Source organism: Piliocolobus tephrosceles, chromosome 4 (assembly GCF_002776525.5).
Source record: "Piliocolobus tephrosceles isolate RC106 chromosome 4, ASM277652v3, whole genome shotgun sequence".
Taxonomy (NCBI): domain Eukaryota; kingdom Metazoa; phylum Chordata; class Mammalia; order Primates; family Cercopithecidae; genus Piliocolobus; species Piliocolobus tephrosceles.
Window position 1 is genome coordinate 52,030,146 of NC_045437.1, and position 25,069 is coordinate 52,055,214.

General features: G+C 39.8%; 1 protein-coding gene and 1 long non-coding RNA gene across 3 annotated transcripts in view; one reads left to right on the forward strand and one right to left on the reverse strand.

The window, feature by feature from the left end:
• Positions 1-87: 87 nt before the first annotated feature.
• LOC111539889 lies at positions 88-16,459 on the forward strand. The gene is made up of 3 exons (XR_002730827.1): positions 88-696; positions 13,014-13,114; positions 14,823-16,459. It is a non-coding gene; the product is annotated as an uncharacterized LOC111539889 (long non-coding RNA).
• A 1,377-nt stretch (positions 16,460-17,836) lies between these two features.
• Positions 17,837-25,069, reverse strand: part of LOC111539887 (microtubule-associated serine/threonine-protein kinase 4-like) — a 392,884-nt gene continuing 385,651 nt past the window's right edge. For both annotated transcript variants that reach the window (XM_023207890.2, XM_023207892.2), the window contains one exon: positions 17,837-17,916. In XM_023207890.2, coding sequence (XP_023063658.1) covers positions 17,874-17,916 — 43 coding nt within the window. In that variant the 3' untranslated portion in view covers positions 17,837-17,873. The remainder of the gene's footprint in view (positions 17,917-25,069) is intronic.

Sequence of the window (25,069 nt, forward strand, 5' to 3'; positions counted from 1 at the left end):
TGAGTTTCCTTTTGGTATCTACATACAAGGAAAAGAATTTGAATAGAAAAAGCTGCTCTTGCCCTCCCCTCCTGAAAAAAACGGAAACTTGAAAGCACTTTTTAAAAATGGGCCTATTGGAGGACTTGAACCTGACACCTTTGTAGACCCTTCCAGGGTCCGGCTGGAAGGAGGCGGCGGCAGGGCCCTGTCCTTGGACAGCCTGGTGGCCGCGCCTCGAGCTTCTCCCGGCCCCCCATCCCCAGCGTCCCCGCTCCCGCCACCAGCCCCGGCCGCGCCTGGGGAGCGGGGGTTCACGGGAAAAGGAGCAGGCGGCCACTGTGCGACCCCAGCCAGTGCCGGGACAGCCCCGCAGCCTCAGCCACTGCTCCCCCGAGCCCGAGCCCGAGCCCGGAATGGATCCGTCCCGGAAATAAATAAATAAATAAAACCCGCGGCGGCTGCTCCGGGTGTGTGCTGCGCGCACCTGAGGCCGACCTGTGATTCACCGCGGGAGGGATGGCAGTTGACAACGCTCTAGGGAAGTCCACAGTGACTCCTCTGCCGGGACGCCGCTGGTTGTATAGGAAAAGCACGCGGACGGGAAGCCACACTCACCGAAAACCTCAGTATACTAAATTGATGAGTTTACATCTGTTCCATCAATGACCACGGTGCACACCTGTTTTTCTTCATGGCTGGCAACTACAGATCTAGGTAATGATCAGCCCCGATGTGGAAAGACACAACCTGGCATTTATGTGGCAAATGCTACAAGTATTGCCCCTTCAAGAACGTTAGACCTTGAAAGGACTGAATGAAGGGGTCTGAATGTTCTTGTTACTCATTTGGAAGAAAGGCATGGTATTTAAGTATCTCCCCCCCTCATCCATGAATGTTTGTATAAAGTACATAAGGAAAAAATATAATTTAAATTAGCTGCCTTAAGTCTGGTGTAATATGGGAAGAAATACTAAATCAAGAAAGTATATATTCAGCAAAAATTACCTCTAAAAATGGCTTAATCCATGCAGTAAATACTAGGAACAAACTCGCTTACAAAGATGGGAGGATAAAGAGAAGGTAGAGGGGGCGTAAGCTGTCAAGGTAGGCGGGGTAAACAAAAAGAAGCCTGCGGTGGGATCTTCTTTATCTAATTCTTGTGGCCACATTAATATTTTCACACCAAGGGCTCCAAGAGTTTTGGATGATGTTTCGTGTACAAGGCTTTCATATGCATTATCGCCTCACATTCTTATAGAGCCTCCACAGATCCTTGCAACCCAGAGGTAGACAAAGAAGGTATTATTTTCTCAATTTTACATTTGGGACTTTATCCCAAACATTCAGGGACATTAAATGATAAAATACACTTCAACAGATATTAATGAGCTTGGTCCAGCATTTTTGCCCCATGCTCTTCCTTTAAAAAGTATTCCTAAGTATTGCAAAGTATGTTTTGAAGGCTGACACAAAAGATAGTCCCTGAGCTCCAGGGCAGTTTCTAGACCACGGCACTGTTGACATAGGCTGGATAATTCTTTGTCTGAGGAGCTTTCTTGTGCATTGGAGGGTGTTTAGCAGCATTGCTGACCTCGACCTACTAGATGCCAGTGCTAACAATTAAAAATGTCTGAGGACATTGCCAAATGTCCCTTGGGAGGTAAAATCATCCCTGGTTGGGAACCATTTTTCCAGATAAAGGCTTCTCTGAGAGGGGTGATACAGAGCACTGGTTAAGAGCAAAATTTTGGGTCTGAATTCTGGATAGACACTTACTATGACCTTAAATCTCTTCCCATTTTCCCCAACTGCAATATGGGGTCCGTAATAGGACCAACCTCTAAGAGGCTGACATATATAAATGAAGAGAAGATGGTATACATAAGCCCTTTCATGCAGTGTCTGCACACACACTGCACATAAATGTGCAGTATGTACACAGTATACAGAAGCTGAAAGAATACTATGCTGACAGACCTAAGACTGGAGCAGAGGACACCCACAATGTGCTTCTTTCTACTCTCTAGGGTCTTCAACATGTCTCTACTGGGCTGCTGATCACACTGTGTATAATTGACTGTTTACTGCTGTCTTTCCTATTAGTCTGAGTTCCTCAAGGCTAAAGCCACATTTTACTGATCTTCGTATTTTCAGAACCTGACAGCTCCTGGGTTTATATAGGCATTTAATATTAGTAAATCCTTTTTGAATGGATACTTCAGAAGCCCAAGTATCTCTTACTTCTCTTAAGATGCACTGAAACTATTAGTACTAGTAGATCTGTTGATTTTCTCAAAGAATACTGAATTTTTAAGAATCCCATGAAGATGCTGTTAAATTCTAAAGACTTTCTCTTATTTTTATCTATATCATGTAGCTGGAAAGATATCAGTGCTAACATTCCTCAGGTCTTTACATGGCTCTAAGAAATGTCACAATCAACTCAAGGGGAACTCCTTTTGAGTCCCATGTCCCCTCCTCAAAGGCAAGCCCAGAGAATAACTTTTTGTGCTCACTTGTAGGTATCCAAAATCAAGAGGGATAATTACATATTATAAGCTGCACGGAGAAGAGTAATCAAGGTGGACATTAACTTGTGCTATACAAGTTTTGGGTTGAAGAACTCTGTGTGGAAAGTAAAGAAGAAAAAATTTAGGGAACAAGTAGTAGTTGAATACAACTATGTGAAACTATAAGAACTATGTGAAAGAGGGTTTGGATCCAAAGATGAAAAGAGCTGACACAAGAGTGGGTTTTTTGAGAGCTGTTGGAGCAGAGAAAACTTGAAGGAGATACAGTGAGTAGAACACAACCTCTAGGTGGTCTGAAGACCTGAGGACTTCAATACCTCCCAACTCTCATATTCTCAATAGTTTTTCTAGAAAAGCCCAAAACCTATAACCTATAAAGATGGGGCATAACTTATAAAGATGATAGCAACTAAAATGGAGAAATCAATGACATAAAATGTTTATTTCTTCTCTTGATTAAATGACAGATACGCCAATCTCCAGGCATCAGATGTTATTACTACTTCCACTCTCTGCATTTTGAGAAAGCCTCTACAGAAATTCTCAAAGGAATGGGTAAAGATGGGTAAAGACATGAGTATTTTTAACTACATATACTTTAATTTTTTTTTTTGCATTTAAAAGGCTTAGGAGGATTTGGGTTGTATCCAAACTGAAAAAATAAAAATAGGTTAAGTACATGAGGAGCCAGAATGAATTAATATAGTGAGTGAAAGCGGATGGTACATTCCCACACTCATGAAGATAAGAGTAGATGTGACACTGAAGTATGACTTGTCTTCTAACCTGTTTGACTTGATTTGGTTACATATGATTCAGAAGGTAGAGCAGTAGGTAAACACAAGAATTAAAATTGTCAAAACTACTGACATTTTCCTATAAAATAATTATATGGGCAGAAACTATCGTTGTGACTGCAGTAAAACTCAACTGCAGAACAAAGAGGGAACTGAGATTATTGGAAATTCTTAAGACTATAGCTGGTCTAGGTCAATATACAGATATTCAGCAAGATTTTCTATTGTGTAACAACTAAGCCTATACAACAATGGACAAGCTTTGTGATTCAGAACTTTCATTCATTTAATCAGAATGATATTGTCAGCCCTTGGTTTTATAAGGTAAATGAAACTGAAAAATAAGTTTGTCATCCTACTAAAATGCAAGCTTAGGAAGAAATAAGTATTTAAGAAAGGGTCAAATCCTTCACTATTACCTCCCCTCCTACATACAAAAAAGGCCAGGTCCTTTTTACTGACTTGAATTGTTTACTGCCCACCTGTTGACACAAGCCCCCCCCCCTTTTTTTAAGATGGAGTTTCACTCTTGTCGCCCAGGCTGGAGTACAGTGGTGTGATCTTGGCTCACTGAAACCTGCGCCTCTTGGGTTCAAGCGATTCTCCCGCCTCAGCCTCCTGAGTAGCTGGGATTACAGGCGCCCGCCACCACGCCCGGCTAAGTTTTTGTGTTTTTACTAGAGACGGGGTTTCACCATGTTGGGCAGGCTGGTCTCGAACTCCTGACTGCAGGCAATCCACCCGCCTCAGCCTCCCAAACTGCTTACAGGCATGAGTCACCACGCCCAGCAACATATGCCCTTTAAGAAGGGGTTTTCTCCAGTACACATAGAACAGTGTTAAGAGATAATATGCCCGGAGTCTTATCTTGAACTTAGATTCTATGAAAAGACTCAGTTTTCTAATGTAGAGGTGTGAAATCTGCAAAGCTGTCAGCTACTTGTGCAGGACATTCGGGACATGACGCCATGCCCAATAAGACACTAAGTCGAGGTTTCATAAGCACTCTACCTGATCCTAGCCTATTTTAAGGATTGTGTCCTAAACTAACTTTGACCTTTTCCCATCCCCATTTTCAGAGCACTAGAAGTGACTAGTTCCCCAGGGCTGTCCACACCTTCAACTTCAAGTCCACTTTGGATACCTTCTAAATGTAGTCTTGAGAGTTTGAGGCTAGAACTGTGAACAGCAAACTGGCTGTCCTGAATGAGCAATCCTTGTAATCATTTTGTACATCCCAAGAAATAAAGCTTAATACTGGGATAGAAATGGGAAGAAAGTTACATCAATGAGGAACAGGTTGAAAGAAAGCGCTTCTAGTATTATTAAACAAATTTGTAGTACAGTGCTAAAATATGGAAGATAAAAAGATAGACAAAAATTAACTTGTAGGGATAGGTCTGAATGCTGAAAACTAAGACAGATAATAGGCAAGGTTGTATCATCCTGGAAAATACCAAAAAATACTTTAAAATAATACCACAAAGTAAGAGAGGTTCAGATTTTTAAAGCGAATGAGTAAAATGAAAGAAACATTAACCCAGAAGCAAAAAAGGAAAAGAAAAAAAAAAAAATTGGAAACAACATAAGAATTCTATTTCCTGATAGGTTGAGCAAAGAACTACGCAATTTCCCAAGGTGGTGTAAAGTATCCAGTCCAAAGCAAGTAAAGTACAGGCTGAAGACTGGCCAGAATGGGAAGAGAATGCAAGGTCTTTCTCAGGCATTCTCTGGATCCCAGGAAAATCAGACACAGAAAAGGTTAGCAGATAACCTATAAGCTAACAAAATAGAAGAGAAGACAGTACATAGATATGGGAAATGAAGCACTTACCTCCCAAGGCAGTGAGTGACTCCTTGATATGTATGATCGATAAGTAGAGTAGAATACACATATGGCGCACAGCCCATAGGACTGGGGAAGGTGCAGAATCACATCTTGCAAGCACATTCCAGCACTCTACCTTCTGACTTTCAAGCAGGGGAAGTTCCATAGCTTAGTCCCAACAGAGTTCCACCCCATGGGAGAAGAGCTGAACACGCTGCCAGAAAACACGTGGCATCCTTACAGGGATGAAGGGGTCATGCAAAAGAAGGAGACTACTGGGCGAGATCCAGAGATGAGTGTATCTCTCCATTCTAAAACAGCTGTCTGGAAGATCTATCAATAAACCACATGGAGCACTGGCCTCCAGCCAAACCAGCAATCCAATTATGAAGTAGACAGCAACACTTGGAGATCAATGCATCGCCCAACAAAGAGAAAACCTGACTCCTGTCTTAAGACCAACCTTGTTGTCACTTTAGGCAGCCTTCGTGGGAGTCCCCTATCTCTAATGAATTAGATATCCCTCTACTGGGCTCTGCTCCTGAGAGCTCCTGCATGACAGGGTTCTTCCACTGTATCAAAATCCAAATCAGTATGTGTACATTATCAGTCCCTATTAGAGTAAGAGCTTCTTGAGGGCAGGGGCTTTATCCCCTCATTTTTAAACCATCACTACCACCATTGGGATGAATATTAAATAAAGGGAGAAAGGGAAGAAAAGATAGAGAAAGGATTGGGGGTGAAGGGGTGGGCAGGGGAAAGAAGAGAGTGAGGATGGATTTGCTACAGGTTAGAAAGATGTGTGATAACAAAGTTAGCGCCACCTGCCTAATATTTTAGACTGACCCTATATATGTTTTAAAAACCTTTTCCTGTCTATTTCAATTTCAGTTTCATGGGTTCATGAGTCCATTCCATTATCTATATAAGCTGTACCTATTAGGCAGGTCTATTGTTTCAAATTTCAATATCTCAGCAGAGACCACGATATGTAACGAATTGCGTTTAAGCATAAATATACAACTAGTTGTGTATGAAGTGCTAAATGCTTTTTGATGGTAACAGTGAACCCCAGTTACTAATAATTGCATTAGATGCTCAATCTGGAATTAACTTCAAGGACAAGGTGCTTCTCGATTCAGAAGCTTGGGTCTAAGGTGCATCATTTCTTATACAGCTCTTGAGCATGAATTATAGTGCAATTTTAAGAAGTGTCAATTTGGTTTAAGTGGGTCAGCATGGTTATATTTAGCCCTTTAGTAGCTGACACTAAGACCTTTCAGTAATTTAAGATTAAGGTTAATTTATCTGTTCTTCTTTTCTTGAATATTTTTTCCAGATCATACATCTAAAGTTATGGAAAATTATGCCATTAAAATGAGAAGTATGAGTTTTCATCAAAGTACCATACAGGGAGCATATAGAGAGGTAGAAATCACGTGCTTCTATAACAATCGGAATTTCCTTCCATTGCTAAGATCAATTCCAATTATTCCACACATCAGAAGATAGTATGTCAGGGAGGACATGAAGTTATTTAGTCAAGGAGTTCTATTAAGTTATATCACTTCTACACCAACAAAAAGGTTAAAAGAAATGTTAATTCATAGGGGCATAAATATAATGTCAGGCTTGACAAGAGTTAACTCTTACTAGTTATCATAAAATGTAATTAAAACATCAATCAGGCTGGGCATGGTGGCTCACACTTATAATCCCAGCACTTTCGGAGGCAGAGGCAGGTGGTGCATCTGAGGTCAGGAGTTCAAAACCAATCTGGCCAACATGGCGAAACCCCGTCTCTACTAAAAATACAAAAAATTAGCATGGTGGCAGGTGCCTGTAATCCCAGCTAGCTGGGAGGTTGAGACAGGAGAATTGCTTGAACACAGGAGATGGAGGTTGCAGTGAGCCAAGATCACGCCACTGCACTCCAGCCTAGGCAACAGAGCGAAACTCTATCTCAAAAAAAAAAAAAAAAAGAAAGAAAAAAAACCACATCAATTAGGTATCAATTTTACCTGTTTCACTGGTAAAGATTAAAAAAGGATAATACTCAATGTTGGTGAGGGCATGGGAAAGATAAGTACTCTCTACTAACTTTCTGGAAAGCAATTTGGAGAATGAAAACATATACACACATAGACCCATATATGGTCACATACATATATATACACATGTAGTAGACACATATATATATGTGTCCAAACACATATATAAATGTATGTGTCCATATATACACATACATATAATATATACACACATATATTTGAATTATAATTTCATATGCAAAATTTATACAAAAGATACAATCAAGTATGCACACAAAGATTTGTGGATATGGAAATTAATCTCAGAATTGCTTATAATAGCATAATATTGGGGAAAAAGCCAAAGGTACAAGACAAGGGCAATTGTTAATAAGTCCTAAAGCAGTCACAAAATTTTGGAAAATTTTAGAATTTTAGAAAACCAGTAAAGAATTAGAATTACAGTATGCTGAATAATAGATTCCAAAGATACCCAGGTTTTAATCTCTGGAACCTGTGAATATGTTACCTTACATAGCATGAAGAGTTTTGCAGATGGAATTAAGAATCTTGCGGAGATCATCCTAGGCTATCCAGGTGGGCCTTAATATAATCACAAGTGTCTCTATGAAAGTGAGGCAGAGGGATATTTGAAGAAGGCAGCAATGTGGCACTGAAACGGGATGGTAGGCTGCTGGGCCTGAAGATGGAGGAAGGGGCCAAGACTCAAACAATGCAAGGAATGCAGCTCTAGGAGCTGGAGAAGGCAGGGTAACAGATTCCACCTCAGTGCTTCCAGTGGGAGCTCAGCCCACTTGACACCTCAATTTCAGCACAGGGAAATTGATTTCAGACTTCTGACCTTTAAAATTCTAAGAAAATAAATAAATATAAGCTAGTTTTAAGCTAGTTTGTTATAATTTGTTATAGTAACCAGAGGAAACTAAAACAATTATTATTATTATTATTTTTTTGAGGTGGGGTTTCGCTCTTGTTGCCCAAGCTGGAGTGCAATGGCGTGATCTCCAGCTCACTGCAACCTCCACTTCCCAGGTTCAAGTGATTCTCCTGCCTCAGCCTCCTGAGTAGCTGGGATTACAGGTATGTGCCACCATACCCAGCTAATTTTGTATTTTTAGTAGAGACAGGGTTTCTCCATGTTGGTCAGGCTGGTCTCAAACTCCCAACCTCAGGTGATCCGCCCAAGTAGCTGGGGTTACAGGTGCCTGCCACCATGCCCAGCTAATTTTTTGTATTTTTAGTAGAGACGGGGTTTGACTATGCTGGCCAGGCTGGTCTCAAACTCCTGACCTCAGGTGATCCACCCACCTCTGCCTCCCAAAGTGCTGGGATTATAGGCTTGAGCCACCACTCTGGGCCAACAAAGTATTTTTAATGAACATCTACAAGTACAGAATTATGATTGATTGATTGATTGATTCCTTTTTTATACTTTTTTTTTTTTACAAGTCTGTGTACGCGTGTGTGTGTGTAAGTGTGTGTGTGTTGAGAGAGCATCTTGCTGTGTTTGTCAGGCTGGAGTGCAGTGGTGAAATCATGGCTCACTGCAAGCTCCAACTCCAGGGCTCATGCAATTCTCCTGTCTCAGCCTCCCAAAGTGTTGGGATTACACATGTGAGCCACCGTGCTGTGCCTAGGTTGTTTTAAATTTTAAAAATTTTCGGCTGGGCACAGTGTCTCATGCCTGTAATCGCAGCACTTTGGGAGGCCAAGGCAGCTGGATTACTTGAGGTCAGGAGTTTGAGACCATCCTGGCCAACATGGTGAAACCATCTCTGCTAAAAATACAAAAATTAGCCGGGCATGGTGGTGCGCGCCTGTATTCCCAGCTACTTGGGAGGCTGCGGCAGGAGAATCACTTGAACCCGGAGGTGGAGTTTGCAGTGAGTCAAGATCACACCACTGCACTCCAGCCGGGGAGACAGAGAGAGACTCCATCTCAAAAACAAACAAACAAAACAAAAAAAATTTCTGATTTCCAGGAGCCACACATTTGACAGTCCTATTATCATGACCTGAAAGTTCAAGTTTCTGAGAATTTTAGAATACTTTGAAGAATTTACAAACTTAAAAAACGATACACACTTTTACTCTAGTATTTTCATAAAATTTGATTGATATTTTTCACACACTAAATAATGCATATGTATTAATAAAAGATCTGTAAGTCTTGGAAATAAATACTAAAATTGCTTTTAAAAATGTCTTTCCTACTCACAGGAATTTTATAATATGAAAATGAAAAAAAATCTCTGTTTTCTAGATATAAATCTTTACTACCTTATCTATGGCAACTGGGCAAACAGGTATTTTCAAAGCTGACTGGGCTTTAAATCCATGCAGGGCTTTGCTTTTGTTTGAATATATGTGTCATTATTTGCAGATTGGTGAGGCTGTGCATTTATGTGAACAGTTTTGAATTCCAGACCTGCTTCCCTCTGTCGTGTTGTACAATGAAAGCTTTCTTTCACTGTTCAAAAAAAAAAATGAACTCTTGAGAAGCAAACTTACTTTTAACATTATCAAGACATGTATATAATAAAAAATGATGCTCTGCATTTCAAAGAATTAAATAACTATAATTTGGGATTACTTCCTCCTTTCTCCAAAACACACAAACTTGTTATTTCCCATGAGACTAGATAATTCAGCTTTAACTGTCTTTATATAGTTAGACTGAGAGTACTGAAAGGTAAAGACGACGTTTCTGCTGCCAACCACAGAAATATTCTGCCAACCACAGAAACATGTCATACATGTTATAGAAGACAACTGTATTAAAGTTCCTGGTGATCAAAAAACTTTCAAAGAGAAGTTACTCCAGTTAATAGGAGTGAGAACAACAGCCAGTCAAGTCACCCAATATAGTGACAGGTGAGTGATGAATGAATGAATGTGAAACAAGAATTGTCTTTACAAGTAGCTTTTAGGAAATGAAGTACATACAGAATTAAGAATGCTCATATATGAAGGAGAAGGAAAAACAAGGCCAGATGACATGTACACAGCAGTAATAGAAAACTGAAAAGAAAAGCAAATCCCATTTAAAAGTGGTTGAAAAATACACTAGATTGGAAAATTGGAAAATAAAAGACAATTGGGTACGAGTTTTTGCTCCATATAAAATGATAAAGGAACAATAGATTTTCATGTCTTCTTCTCACTTCCCATGACTCTGGTCATGGCTTCCGCGATCTCTTGTGTAGATTAATGCAGTACCGTTCCTTCCTCTTGGTGCTCGTCACTGTCAATGTGAAACCATTCTTCCGAAACTGCTCAGCTCAAACAGGTGCACACAGTCATATCACTCTCCCATGTAACAAAGTTGAATGGGTCCCCATTGTTCTACAGCAATGTTTCTCCACACATGGTTTCTGTCTTACCATCATTGAATCATCTGGAATGCTTGTTAGAAATGCAGATTTTGGAGGGGGGGGGCGTCTTTTGCACACCCATTGATTCTGTAATTCTGGAAGTACAGCCCAGAAATCTGCATTCTACTAAAATGTCCAGGTGACTCTTAAAGTTTGAGAGGTACTACACCAAAATATCAAATCTCTTTTAATGGAATATTTTATGCTATAATCCCTTGTTATTTCTCCTGCCTCATCCCTTAACACGTGCCCTCTGTTGTTTATGTACCTGTCAGAAATACCGAATTACTTTAAGCTCCTCAGACACTGTAAGCTCTGCCACACCTCACTGCCTTTGCATATCCTGTTCCCTCTTCCTAGAATTTCCAGCTCCTCTGCCTGGAAACCAGGACATCTTTCAAGCATAAGCTGTAAGGTCACCTCTCCAGCAAAGTGGTCCTGACTTTTTCCTGCAGACATAAATGGTTTTTCTCCTGGCTCCCCAATGACTTTTATTCATATGCGTGTCTCTTTTATATCAGTCATTCCACTGCAGTACAATTATGTCTTTACAGGTCTAATTCCTTACTATGCTTAAAGCTCTCCAAGTACAAGGACAGTTTTATTCATCTGTGTATGTCTCAGAGTACACACCAGACACTCAGCTGAATGAATGGTTGCACACACATTTTTTCTAAGGTTAATTAAAAACAAAAACAGTTATTTTTCTATTTTTCCAACTTCTACAGATAAGCCCTAAGGGATGCTTCCAGAATCAGGTTGCTGTTGTCAATTGGCTGGATGATTTTTCTTTTAAAGCACTGCCATTATTGACAATCTTCGTAATGAGTAATAAAATGATCAATAAAAAGTCCATGATATTCAGGCATATTTAAAAGGTTTATTAATAAATGATCCAAGCACCACTATTGGGTTTTTACTTTCCTTCCCAATAAGTACGGCTGAAGTAAAGTGTTATTTTGTCTCCTCTAAAAAGACGAATAAAAACAGGAACTTGAGCAGGGTGACCTTTTTCCAAGGTAGAAACTCAATCCTGCTGGAAACATGATCAACACATACAGCCATAGCAGAGAACAGATGAGAATCAAGAGTGCTACATCAACAGTGCTCAAGGTTTGCAATCTGCTGGCCACCACCTCACAGTATGGGGCTCCTGGCTCAGAAATGTCAGCTTACACAGTGAAACCTTCCGTCACACTTAGGAGGAGTTACAAAGTTGAACAGACTTCAGATCAGCTCATCTGAGTAATGTTTCACAATCGGCTCCCTCTGTTCATCTCCTACCCTAGCACACTTCTTCCTCTTTCACAACTGCCCTTTCCTACATCTTGTTCTTGCCTGTATTGCACAGACAATCTCATCTAAGGCTTTAGATGAGATTGATAACTAAGAAGTAATGTTTAGTTGATAACGTAGAAGATGTGACCATCTAGCTGGCTTTACAGTTTAGAAACTTTTAGATGAAAATACAAGATAAAGGTGATGGGGAGAGTCCGCCCATGACTTTGGAAGTCTGAGTTTTCTGAGTTTAGTAGGTGACGCTGCCCATCAGAATTTAGAGACAGGCTTCCCAAGGAGTGGTAGCCATCACTCCATCTCCCTATTTATTTTCATTAGAGAAAACCAGAAGTGAAGATGCGAAACACTGAAAAGGACATCAGTCCTTGATATAGACACTATCTCTTTTATTCTCCTCATAGTTATCAAGAGTAGATGACTTATTTACTAATTATGCAGACACCAAAAATGATCATTATGAAGATTATATAGTAGCATGGTAATATGTTACATGAAAAACCAACAGAAAAAAGTGCACCTGTGTTATGATTGCAATCATAAAGTCATGTATGCATACAGAAAAAGATTTGTAGGCATCACGGAAAACTGAAAACAGTTCATCCTATGTGATTTATTATTTATTTCTGCTATCATTGTTTTAATATATATTAAATCACATCATATATTTTGAGAGTGATTTACAAATCTTTAGTGACTTGCTCCATGACTATATCCGTCTGCCTTGCTGCCAACTCATCTTCCCTGAAGGAACCACAGCTACCTTCAAATAACACTGCTTGATGCAAAACACACAGAAAAAAAGCAGTAAGGCCCAGGCTGTCTCTGGTGAGGGCTCATAGAGGCACATCCTTCAATCATTCAAAAATCCTAAACTATAAACTGCCTGGGGCTAAATGATAAACATAACCATATTTAACATCTAGAGTGGCATCAGATACTGCCAGAGTCCTTTCTTTCCCCTTTCAAAATAATCATTTTTATATTTATCCTTTGTATCTAGTGCTATAGCTTCAGAGACATTACTGCAGAAATCATGGCTCAGAAAGATCCATCCAGTGATTTTGTCCCAGAAACAGGATTAGATATACTTCAGAGAGCTGCCAGGTATCTGTAAAGTACCTAAAACTTGAGGTATTGTCTGTTACTTTCAGCTTTATTGGGGAGTGAAGCCTGCTGCACATAATGGAGAACACTGGCCCAGTCACTCAAATCACAAAGGCTATTTCATATGTGCTTTAAAGATACAAGACAGGTAATATTCTGGGTGAGTCTAATACTCCTCTGTCAACATGGGACCCAGAGGCTATGCCCATGATATAACATGTAAATATCCAAACAAGGGCAATTTTTGAGGAGAAACAGAAAAGAACTCTTGGTGGCATTTCCTAAATATGAGCCATGCCAAAACTACTGAATTTTTTTTCAACTTGCTACTCTCCAAGGGAAGCAAATGAAAGAACAAGTGGGAAACAGTGAAGAAATGAATAGACCAGAATCTGCAAACCAGCCAGCCAGTTTTTATAGTTGCAAAGTAGCAGAAGACTGTTTCATGCCTGTAGTCTCTGTAACATCCCTTCTCTCAACCCACTGATACTTCAGAGCAGTTTAGGACACAATTTCTTCTTTGAGTGAGGTAGCAATTTAAGGTCCTAAATTTCAGAGTCACTATTTTTGAGAAGCTTTCACTCAAATAATTCTGAACCTATTTTTTTATCCAAAGAATCAGCATTTCAATAGGGAATAACTAAATTCATAACTATTTCTCTAAGAAATAGTCCAACAAATAAAATAATATCTGTTTCTCCAAAAAAATCACATGTACTCTAATCTGTCAGATTCCAGGAAACTCTAGAAGAGATTTATACCTAGAAGCTTACAAGTCAAGTAACTTAAGAAAAAGTCTCATAGAGAAACATGACCAAGTAAGTTTATTAACAACTGAGACAAGTAATACAGAATGCTCATATGACTCTTTAGATTTCAATATAAACTAATAGGATTTTTTTGTGATGGGGAGACAAGGCCTCTGTCTCCCAGGCCAGAGTTCAGTGGCATAATCATAGCTTACTGCAGCCTCGATCTCTCTGGCTTAAGCAATATTCCCATCTCAGCCTCCCTAGTAGCTGGGACCACAGGCCACCACATCTGATTAATTTTAAAAAATTCTATGTAGAGATGAGGTCTCCCTATGTTTTCCTAGGGTGGTCTTGAACTCCTGGGCTCAAGTGATCCTCCTGCCTCAGTCTCCCAAATTGTTGGGATTACGGGTGTGAGCCACCGTACCCAACCTAGACTATATTTCTGAGGTTTATTACTGATTTCCAAACAAAATCAATAGTTTCTAAGGCCATGTACATTTTTAAAGAGGTCTTTAAAAGAAAAGAAGCATGAATAATAGAAATCCATTGACAATTCATAAATTTTATTTTATGAAATTAACTTCTTACCACACTGACTCTTCCATAGATCTGTCAACAGCTGGCAAATTCTAAGTCTCAATCCTCTGTGTCTCCCTATGAAACCTGTGAAGGCTTGCTGGAGAGCACAGAAATGCCCTAAGGTGGAGATCAAGAATAAAGCTACAAAAGCACATTTCTCAGCTCATTTATTTATGTGTCTGGTCTCCGAACATTCTGCCATTGATTACAAATTTAAAAAATTTAAAGAATATGAGGATGAAATAAAAATCCTTTAAAACAGAGATTTAAGATAGTCTAAAATTCCTTTATATTTTTACTAAATAAAACTACCATATTTTATATATTCTAGAAAAATGTTTTATTCTTCTTGGGTTGTAAAGAATTTTTGCTTAGTGTGACTGTGTTGTTTATTGAAAATTTTTGGAAACTCCCTAAAGTTTATCCAAAACTGTATTTCTTTCTCTAAGGGAGCTGATTTCAAAATGTCAGTGGGGAAAAAATTATGCTTCACCACATTCACAGAGTTCTGCTTGTTTGCAGATAGGGGTTTTGATCAAAGCCACAGACCTGCATTCCTGCTGTGCCTCCATTCCTGAATACCACAGACTCTGCCCAGTTTGCTGGAATGAATTCTGAGCTGCCACATGCCTCAGTGAGACAGTGAAAACTTCAACTCATCAATGACTGGGTCAAACCACTCTGAAGACAAGCAGCTCTCCCAGGTGCTCAACACTAGGACTGTTTCTGAAGCCTTGATGAGAATAACTGGCTTCCTGAAGGGAAAGTAAGGAGCCTAAACCCGATTACGAGCAAGGAAGTACAAGGAGAGGCAGGTGGAGTCTGAAAATGCTTCTGTGGATCCTAGAGAAGAGGCAGGATCCAAGGCCATTTAACAACGTCAAGGTCCTAGAAACTCTTACCTTTGGAAGCCCCATCTGACATATTGTCAAACAAATTAAAACACACCAACACCCTACATGATCTTTTTTTCCTGTAAAATATTTTCTATTTTATATTTTCGCTTCGTATCTCAGTAATCCTCACACACACTTGGGAATTCTCATGAAGTACAAAGATCTAAAATAGAAATTGTTTTCAAATGCAACGTTTTTGTGAGCATTCAATTTAACAATTATTGAAGTTGATATATTATGTTTACAAATATGTCTTATTTCCCTGAATAAAGCTGTAAGCCACAACCTGATTCTAGAAACGTTAAAATGGGAACAATGTATGTGTTCACAGGTAAATTATGGTATAAATTTTGCTTCTACAGTTTTCTTGTTGTGGTTTTCAACCAAAATCTCTCTCTTCTTTGTAGACTCAAACTTGTCAAAATTCTGTGAATGTCTCTTCATGCTTGAGAAACTGGGTGTAAGTGGAAAGGCAGTATTGTACAGTGCTTGAGAACATAAATCCTGGAGCCACCGCCCATGTTTTTAACTACAATATCAGTAGTTTCTAGTTCTGTGATCTTGGATAAGTTACTTAACCTCTAAGTACCTTAGTTTCCTATTCTGTAAAATGGGAATAATAGTACTTACCTCATGGGACTGTTGCTAGGATAGTTAATATTTTTAAAGTATTTAAAACAATCTCTGATATTCCAGAAATGTTACTGTTATTTTATACCTAACAGATAAAATAGTTCTGGAAGAATCACTCACTTCCCCTAACAAAGCGGCTCACCCATTGGAAGCTGTCTTGAAGGAACGGAATGAACCCCAAATTTCAGGCAGTTATATCCATATACCAAGCCCTGGTCCAATATCCTTAATTTTACCTTTTCCTTCCCAAAGTTTCTTCTCTAAAAGAGGAAGAAGGGTAATCCCAATGCTAAGAATAACCCCCTTCAGGTTAAAGGTCAGTGACAGAATCAGAGAGACTAAGCACCTTTTCTTTCCCCAGAATAAATACTAGAGTCTCTTCCCTCTAGTGGCTGAAGTATACAATTACAACGCCCCCAGCCGACTGCATTCTTAGGGTCTGTTGTAATGGAAATAATTCAGAGGATGGTAAACTTAAGTGAAAAGTCAGCTTTAGGCCAGTGGAGAACTAGGCACAAAACAACAAACCATTGAGTTGTTGTTGTTGTTTTTTAATAAAGCAATATTAAGCATTTGCACAGTGTCATAATTATTAACCTTAGCATCACAAAAAGAGCAACTTTAATTAAATGCAACCACGTTGTAACTGTTTCATAGTTCCATGTCCTGACTATAGTCAGTGTAATCCTAACTATAGTCAGTGTAATCCACATAATAAATAGCTTTTTGTTTCCCTAAGTTTTTTAATGGATGGCTCATTAGTTTACATAATCATGCCTAAAACTAGGACAGCACTAGCATTGTCACTCTGCAGTAAAATATTAATCCTACCAAGCCAAATATTTGACATGATCTGTAGGGCTTGAAATATTTTCCTTAAACCATTAACTTCTCAGTGGTATAGGCAGACAAAATAAAGAGATAGAAAAACACCACATTTTTTCAGTACACTTTTGTTACATAAGGAACATTTTACAAAGGAAACTGGATTTCCTTTAAGAGTATTGAAATTAAACACCATACTTTAGGGATCATTTCTACAGTCTGTTACTAAAGAAGTTTCTCTGAACCTGCAGAGCACCTAAAAACAAAGTAGGAAAAAAATCACAAAAAAAAGAGTATTAAAATTATTTTTGAGCAGTTTATGTCCTAAGCCATTTCAGGATAGGCCTCCAGCTCATCTGAAAAGTTCTGATTTTCAAAACACATTGCACATGACTCATCAGCATACTCTATATGCCAGACACTGATGAAGGAGGGTTACACCAAATCAACTGTAAAAGTGTGACTCCTTTTTCGTCTGTAAAGTCACTTAAGAAAGCAAAAACCTGTCACCTTCAAGACACAGAAGAGCTTCCGAAAACAAGGCTCTCGTTTCTTTCACATAAACTTTATACACACTTATATACATATTTAACTTAAAAAAAACCACAGCTAAAATATGCCCATTAGAAAAACATTTATTCTTTCAGGCTATTAAATACACAAGCATTGAGGAAGATTCACTCTAACACATGCAACACCATGAAGAATCTAGTAAGTTTATATAATCTCACACTTCTTTAAGATTTTGAGAGGTAAGAGCATACACGTGTACACGCACATTTGTTTGAAACAAAATATAGACAGGTTTAGCTGGACGTGGCGGCTTATGCCTATAATCCTAGTTTCTCAGGTGGCTGAGGTGGGAGCATTGCTTGAGGCCAGGAGGTCAAGATCAGTCTGACCAACATAGCAAGACCCTATCTCTAAAAAATAAAAAATTAGCCAGGCATGGTGATGTGCACCTGTAGTCCCAGCTACTCAGGAGGTGGGAGGATCAACTGAACCCAGGAGTTGGAGGCTGCAGTGAGCTATGATCATGTCACTGCCCTCCAGTCTGAGCAAGAGTGAGACCCTGACTCAAAATAAACAAATAAATATGTATATATTTAAATGTATACATATATATTTTTAATATATGTCTATTTGGAGAGACAGAGAGAAAGTACTGGAAAGGAAAGAATATGAGCTTTGGATACATTTTATTTAATGTGGTGGCAATTCATTCAAGGGGTGATGTTCTCCCAGCATTTGGACGCACAGGGCTAAAAATAAACAGAGAAAAAGACAGAGTGATATGATGCACATTTACGGATTTTCTTTCTAAAATGAAGATCAAGTATTTCTCTGTGTAAAAACATACGGATCCATACTCTCTACAAAAGTCAAGTCCCGCTTGGGCTCAGTTTCCCTCTCCAGACTCTGCACTTAACGCTTCTTCCTTGCCCTTCCCAGCACTGTGCTCCCCAGGGAACCTGCCCTGCACTCTGCTCCTGCTGTGACCCTGCCCTGCCCAGCACAGGATGCCTCGCTAGCTCCTCCTCTCTTCCTCATAGACAACTTTTCATCCTTCTACATCCTGCTGAAACAGAATTAGACAGAATTAATCCCCTTCCTCTGGTCTGTTACTGTATTACAGTTGTTTTTTGTCTGTTTTCCTTGAGGGAAGGTCATGGGTCACCCATCTTGGTAGCACAGCCTCTATTGTGGGATCATTACCGGCAATCAGTATATGTTTACAGGATGAATGAGTGGTTCTACACTGTGCTGTCTACATGTAGGTGACTTGAATCTTTTTTAGAAGCAGGTTAGATGCAAGGAATCAATGAAGCTAGGTTTCCCTTGTTGCTGTACCACCTGCTAAAGTTTTCGCTACTATGCTAAATACATTGCTATTTTATTTTTCTAATTCAATGACATAGGAAGCAGCCCCACGTACTAAAGTTATTTTTACCTTCTTTGCCTTTGTTTTAATTCCCCTTCCCATCCCATACACCCTTGTTCCACTTACCCCAAAACCTAATCCTTCCTCTAAGCCCAACCTTGTATCTTACCTACTCCAAAGTCTCTTTCAGCTACACAGACACACCCAAGCAGGCTACAGGTTAAAGGAAAATAAATAGGTAGGTTATAAAATCATTCCAGGCCTACTACCCAGATAAGGCTGGCACTAAAAATAAACCTGATTTGGTAACAAAGAAGGGAAATACATCAAAAAGGATAGTTCTTCGGTACCTTTCAAAGATCCAGAACTCCAATTTGCCCAGCAGGAAAATTTAGGGCCCCTCAAGCTGCTGACATGTTAAAGGCTTTTGTCTTTTGTCGAACATTTCTTCCAGCACCTGCATTCTACCTTCTACTCACCTACCTCTCCTGAATCCTCCCCAAAATGGTCCTTTAATTCCATGGCCTGTGCACAGATGGGCATAGACCTTTCGGTATCTGGCATTTCATATCCTCCTAATGAAGGATCAGCATCACTCCACACAGGAGACCACTCTCCTGTGTGAAACTCGTCCTTCATTCTGCTTCTTTGAAATCACCTGCCTGGTCTTCCTCCTAATCTCTGGCCATGCCTTCTCCAGATCCTCAGCATGACATTTCAATCTGCAGTCTCAGGAATCTGTCCTGAAGCTACACCTCACTAGTTGACTTCATCCAGTCCCCTGACCCTGTACACCACCTACTTACCTAAAAGTCCTAAATTTACTTCTCCAGACCTAACTTCTCCTTGGAATTCCAGACTTCACAAGGGTATCATATAAGGATCTCAAATTCAACACAAACAAAATAAAACTTCTAATTTTCTTCCATGATCCTGCTCCCTGCCCTCTCAAGTCTTCCCCACCTGTGTAAACAGAACCGTGATCTTCTGTTAGTCCAGTGGACAATCTAGGACCCATCCTTGTTTTTGCTGTTTCCCTCAATGTCCCCCGTCCCACCCTCATTCTCCAACTCATCCCTTGGCAAGCCATACACATTTCCCCTTCAGAATACAGCCTGAATCCATCTACTTCTCTCCAATTTCACTATTTACCCCGTAGTCCAAAGCAACATTCTCTCTCATTCTAAACTACTTTTTGAGCTCAATCCACCCTCTACACAGAAACCAGGGTAACTTTAGAGAGGCAAATGGATTATGTTATTGGCCTACTTTAAAATATCAAGTGTTTTCTACGTACGTATGTAACAAACCCACACATTCTGCACTTAGAGCCTGGAACTTAAAATAAAAAAATCAAGTGCTTTCTTTCCATCCTGCTTAAAGGAAAGCCCGATCTCCTTGCTCCAACTTATGAAGTCCTGTGGACCTGGCCCTGCCTCTCTGCCCACTCATCCACATGTGTGCCCTGTGCCCACACCACTCTTCTTTAGGTTGCTCCTGCCCTGGGCGGTCTCTTTACTTGTGAGGCTTTTGCTTTGGTTTTCTCATGGCTGTTGCCTTCTGGTCATTTAGTTCCAGCTTGCATTCCACTCCTTCAGGAAGAAAGAAGCCACGGCTCCCCTGTTTTATTTCTCTGCAGCTCACCTGTCACTCTGCAGTGTTTTTCTGGTTTATGTTACATCCTCTTCTCCCAATCCCTGCACCCCACTAGGATATAAGCTCCATGAGAGCAGACTTTCTCTATCCTGTCAGTTACTGTATCCCTAAAGCCTAGAACACAGCCTGGCTAGTGGCAGCTTCTCAAAAACACCTGCTGAAATGGAGATTATGTGAATGAACACAGTGCCTCCTCTGTGTTACCGCTAAACACTGTCAGTCAAAATATTTTGAGATGCATGGTCCAGGACTTCTTTCTCCATCCTCCTCTGTTTGAATTGAACAATATTTCACTCTGTAAGCTCCACGATCTGATGTCATAGGTTACATCTTTGTATTCCTTCAGGAGCTCCACCTTTACTAAAGCTCTGTATAAAGTCATAACATTGGCATAAACCCTCTGTTGACAAACCACAACATTACATAATGAAATAACCAAATCACAACATGACATAAGCAAATACCTCTAATCCCTCCTCCTTCTCCTCCTCCTCAGTTTTGTAGCAACTATTTACTAATCATTTCCCCTGTGCCTGGTACTTAATGATCCTCAAACATGGGAAGATTAATGTTAACTTCCCCAATATATAGATGAGGAAACTGGCACTTAAGAGACACTACGCAAATAGCCCCAAGTCCCTTAAAGCAAGTATCATGCAAATGGTAGGTTAAAATATCTCACAGGGAGAACCAGGTATATGGAAATAACCTTCTCTTCACCATTAAAGCAGAATCCCAAAGTCTAGCTTCTACCAAAATCATGAAAATGAGCAGCTCCAAAGTCACACACACAGATTCTGGAACAAAGCTAAGGTATGGCCATCTGTGATCATGGAAAAGTAGCTCCTCAAAGATACGTGGCATTAACTATTGTCTCCAAAACTAAATCAATGCATTGGTTTGACTAGGGATCTCACCCACAAATGCTGCCTGGAGCAGAAACTGACTACTTCTGACATTTCATATCCTCTTAATGAAGAAGGTACACATAGGTATGAAGAGCACAAGAAAAGCTCCGTGGCAGCAAAGGGTTGGAACTTTAAACCATGTATCTACCTCCACGAAATGAAGCTAGATACATAGTGAAGGCAATACTCATCCCTTAGCTTCCTAAATAAAAATGTGATATAAATGCTATGTGTTCAATAAAAGCTGTAACTCTCTGATGAATGGGGCAGCATTCCTTGATATCTATTTTAGTGTAATTCAGATTGATATGAAAACTAAATCCAGCTGGACAATGAACGCTGTATAGTTATGCAAATTAATCACCAGTGAAAGGGCACCACACTCCAACAGTGGTTGCAGGCTGGCAACCTCCTTCGAACAAATTGCAAATAGGCACTTTAATGAGGGAGAAAATATGAGCTAACATAACTGTAGTCAAATCAGTTCCTACAGGAGGGAAAGCACATGAACTGATGTGCTGATATCCACCGCCACAATATCAGCTAGGGAGAACAAAAGGCTGTCAAAGCAAGATGCTGTTACTAAGCCAGACAGCCCAAGGTATGGGCTTAAGCTGCAATATGACATTCTCAAGGGGAACATGAGTTTTGTTTCTAATGTCAGCTCTTTAAGTGCTTTTTATTGATGTCATTTTGTTAGGATATGCTAGTTCTCCCTGACTACCAATAGGAGATTCTAATAGATTGTCACGTGGCTTCAGAAATATACACTTCAATAAATAAATACTCTTTTATGACATCATTTTCTTAGTTAGGCAGGTCATGGTGTCAAGACACATTCAGATCACTCGATATTACATTTCTAAGTGACCCTCCATGCCAAGTGAGATACTTTACCAAATTGTTATTAGAATCAACTTTAGTCTCCTGAAGTAAGGAAAAATGGAGAAGTTAAAGGAAAGCACACACTCTCAAACACAGGATGCTCATGGTTCAGAATGGGATAAGGCCAATGATGTTGAAAGATAAAAGAACACGTCACCTGCAGAAAGCTGAGATGTGCAAGGCCATTATACAGGAGCAGACCAGATCCTGGCCTTGCCACCTCCTAGTTTGTAAGACTCAGGACAAGTCCACCTCTCTCTGTAAATCCTGACTTCCTCATCTTTAAAATAAGAATCACATCATCAAACAACTCCACCTATTCTACCTAGTCCCACAAAATTGAGGCCTCAAATCATTTTATGGCTGCCTCAAACACAATAAAAAATCATGGGATAAAGTTCAAATAAACAAAGAGTAAGAATGATCTCATTGGGTTTTTATGAGAATCAAGTAAGAGTTTGTGTGTGAGAAGTGTCCTCAAATTAGAGAGCACTTAACAATTACTGAGCCAATTGATCTTGGCAGAGACACTGAGTTTTTAATGCTCCTCCAGAAGCAATACTACTGTACAGCCCTCAGAATCAAAGTGGGTCAGAGCCTCTCTTGAAAAATGAAATCTCAAATTTAAATGGGGCAAAAATAAGCTTGGCCCTAGTCTGCATTCTCTCTCAAAAACCCAAATCTGTTTATAGGGCTATGAAATCCATGTTCTCCAAGAACAACAAACTAAGGATGTTTTTAGAAGCATCTGAAGCTTCTGGCCAATTTCTGACAAAATAAATTCAATGCAACTCTGCCAGTTTCTGAACGCAATTTCCATTGGCAAATCCCTGGCGCAGGTGCTGCCATCCCCACCCCCATCCCTCCATCACCACAGTAAATACTGCGGATTGATTATACAGTTTGCAGCCACTAAGTCCCAGATGGAGCCTCAGAATCTTTCTCAACACAAACTTCGGAGTGGATGTCGTCAGAAAATATCTATTATTAGCCATTCCTAAAGTGGAGAAATGAACAATGGACTGCGTAGTCCAAAGCGTTTCCAAAACAAAATTGCTATTTTGAGCTGATAATTTCCAATAAATAAAAACATTATTAAATAGCTGTATTCATCAAATCAATATATTCAGCTATTCCAGGTAACATTTTGCAAAAATATTCCCACTTGTAGGCTTAAAAATAAGTGATGCCACTCAAAGTCACATGTTTTACCACATTAAGAGGTAAATGGAAAAGGTACAGGATTACAAACTTTTGACTTTAAAATTTCTATGCCCAAACGATCTCTCCCATACTCCTCTGTGCAGAGCTTTGGAGTCTCAGTTCAGCACTAGTTTTTCTTTAGCATAGTCTTTACTCTTTCATGAGAAAAAAAAAATCCTGATCAGCAAACATCCCTGCAGTTTGCTTCCTTGGGTGAGAGGGGGAAGCGTGTTACTGTCAGGCCTCAGGCTCTTCACCAGCATCAAAAGCAGAAGGCTCTCTTCTTGACTGCCCCAGAATACCTACACTTTCCAGGCCCAGCCGGAACATTTATTCTAAAACTAAAGACTCCTTGGAAATGATCGAAATTAGGTGGAGAAGAGTGACAACTGAAAGGCAAAGAGACATGCTATGTAAATGTATCTCTGAGTTCTGGCCCTAGATGAATTAGATCACTGCTGGGAAGCAATATTCTTGCAAGAAATACAGAACTTACAACATTCTTTGTTGAACCATACTAAAAACGACTCATTTAAAATATATTTTCACCCTTTCTGATGAATTGAGGTCATTAGCCATTTCGTGAAAGACTTCTTGTAAAATTCCACATGAGGACAAGTCACAGAGCTCCAAAGCCACACATGTTTTCTTTAGTCTGTTTCCCTTTTAGCTTTGACTACTAGGAAACTAAGTTAAATTCAGACCTCAATTAGATTAGTTATCTTACTCAAGTGCCACATAAAAGTATCTTAGAGTTTGAGTACTTGCTTATCCTTTTTAACTAATTTCACATGTATGTTTTTGTTGTAAACTACCTTAAATCCTTTTCAAAGGAGGTAGGTATAAGTGACGAACACACAGCCAAGTGTGAGGTGTTGTCATGCATCTAGCATTGTGGCTGCAGCTGGCTCTACTTACCAGGCCATCCTTGACCCTTGGGGGACTTATCTCTGGCCAGATATGTACATTTCAGCCACTGCAAGAGACAGTAAATTTCATCTACTCCCCACAACCCAGCTATTCAGAACTGATAAAACATTTCTTTATATCCAAACAGAATTTTGCATCCAGCAAGTAGCTTGAAGTTAGGAAGGCATATATTCTTCCTCAGATAACTTCTGCGCACCAAAAATCTTGCAATAATAGTGGTGCCTGACAATGATTTTCCCCTGACAAATTAAAGATGACATCATTCAGAATTGTTCTGCAAAACTTGGTCAGATCCATAACAACTGTCTATACTCGTAATAGGCAGACAGTTCTGAGTTAAATGTATTCTATACATATGTGAACTACACACTTAATGACTGTGAGCCATGGGGCTAAAAGAGCTCCAATAACCATTGTTTCTCACCAAGTTCAATGACATTTTCTAATAATATATATAGAATAACTGCAAGGTGGACAAATTATTGCCTGAAATTTCAGTATCTGGAGTGTGAAAGGACCTCAAAAGCAAGCTCATTTGGTCTCTTGACAGCTAGTTTGATGTATTAATGACACTCAATTCCAGCAGCCCAATCCTAGTAGTAGAAAGAACAAACAAATGGGTCCCTGCCCCCACAACCAAGGATCATTCTCTAGCTTCTGGGGCATCTCTAGTGGATCTAGAGGGTGAACCCAAATTGGACCTTAAGGCCATTCAGGTGTTTCTCCAAAGCAGAACACCAGGCTTACTTCCTAGTTAACTGAACTCAAGAAATCTCAGTTGTAGGTTGCAGCTGAACATGCTTCCCCAAACTAATCACTATATACTTTTTCTGAGTCCACACCTAAACCACAGGAACAAGGAGCAAGGTGAAGTTTGCAGAGCATCTGCCCCCACTACTCGCAATTTTAAAGAGGCCTCAGTGTCTCGATTAATACCTCGTACACCTTCAT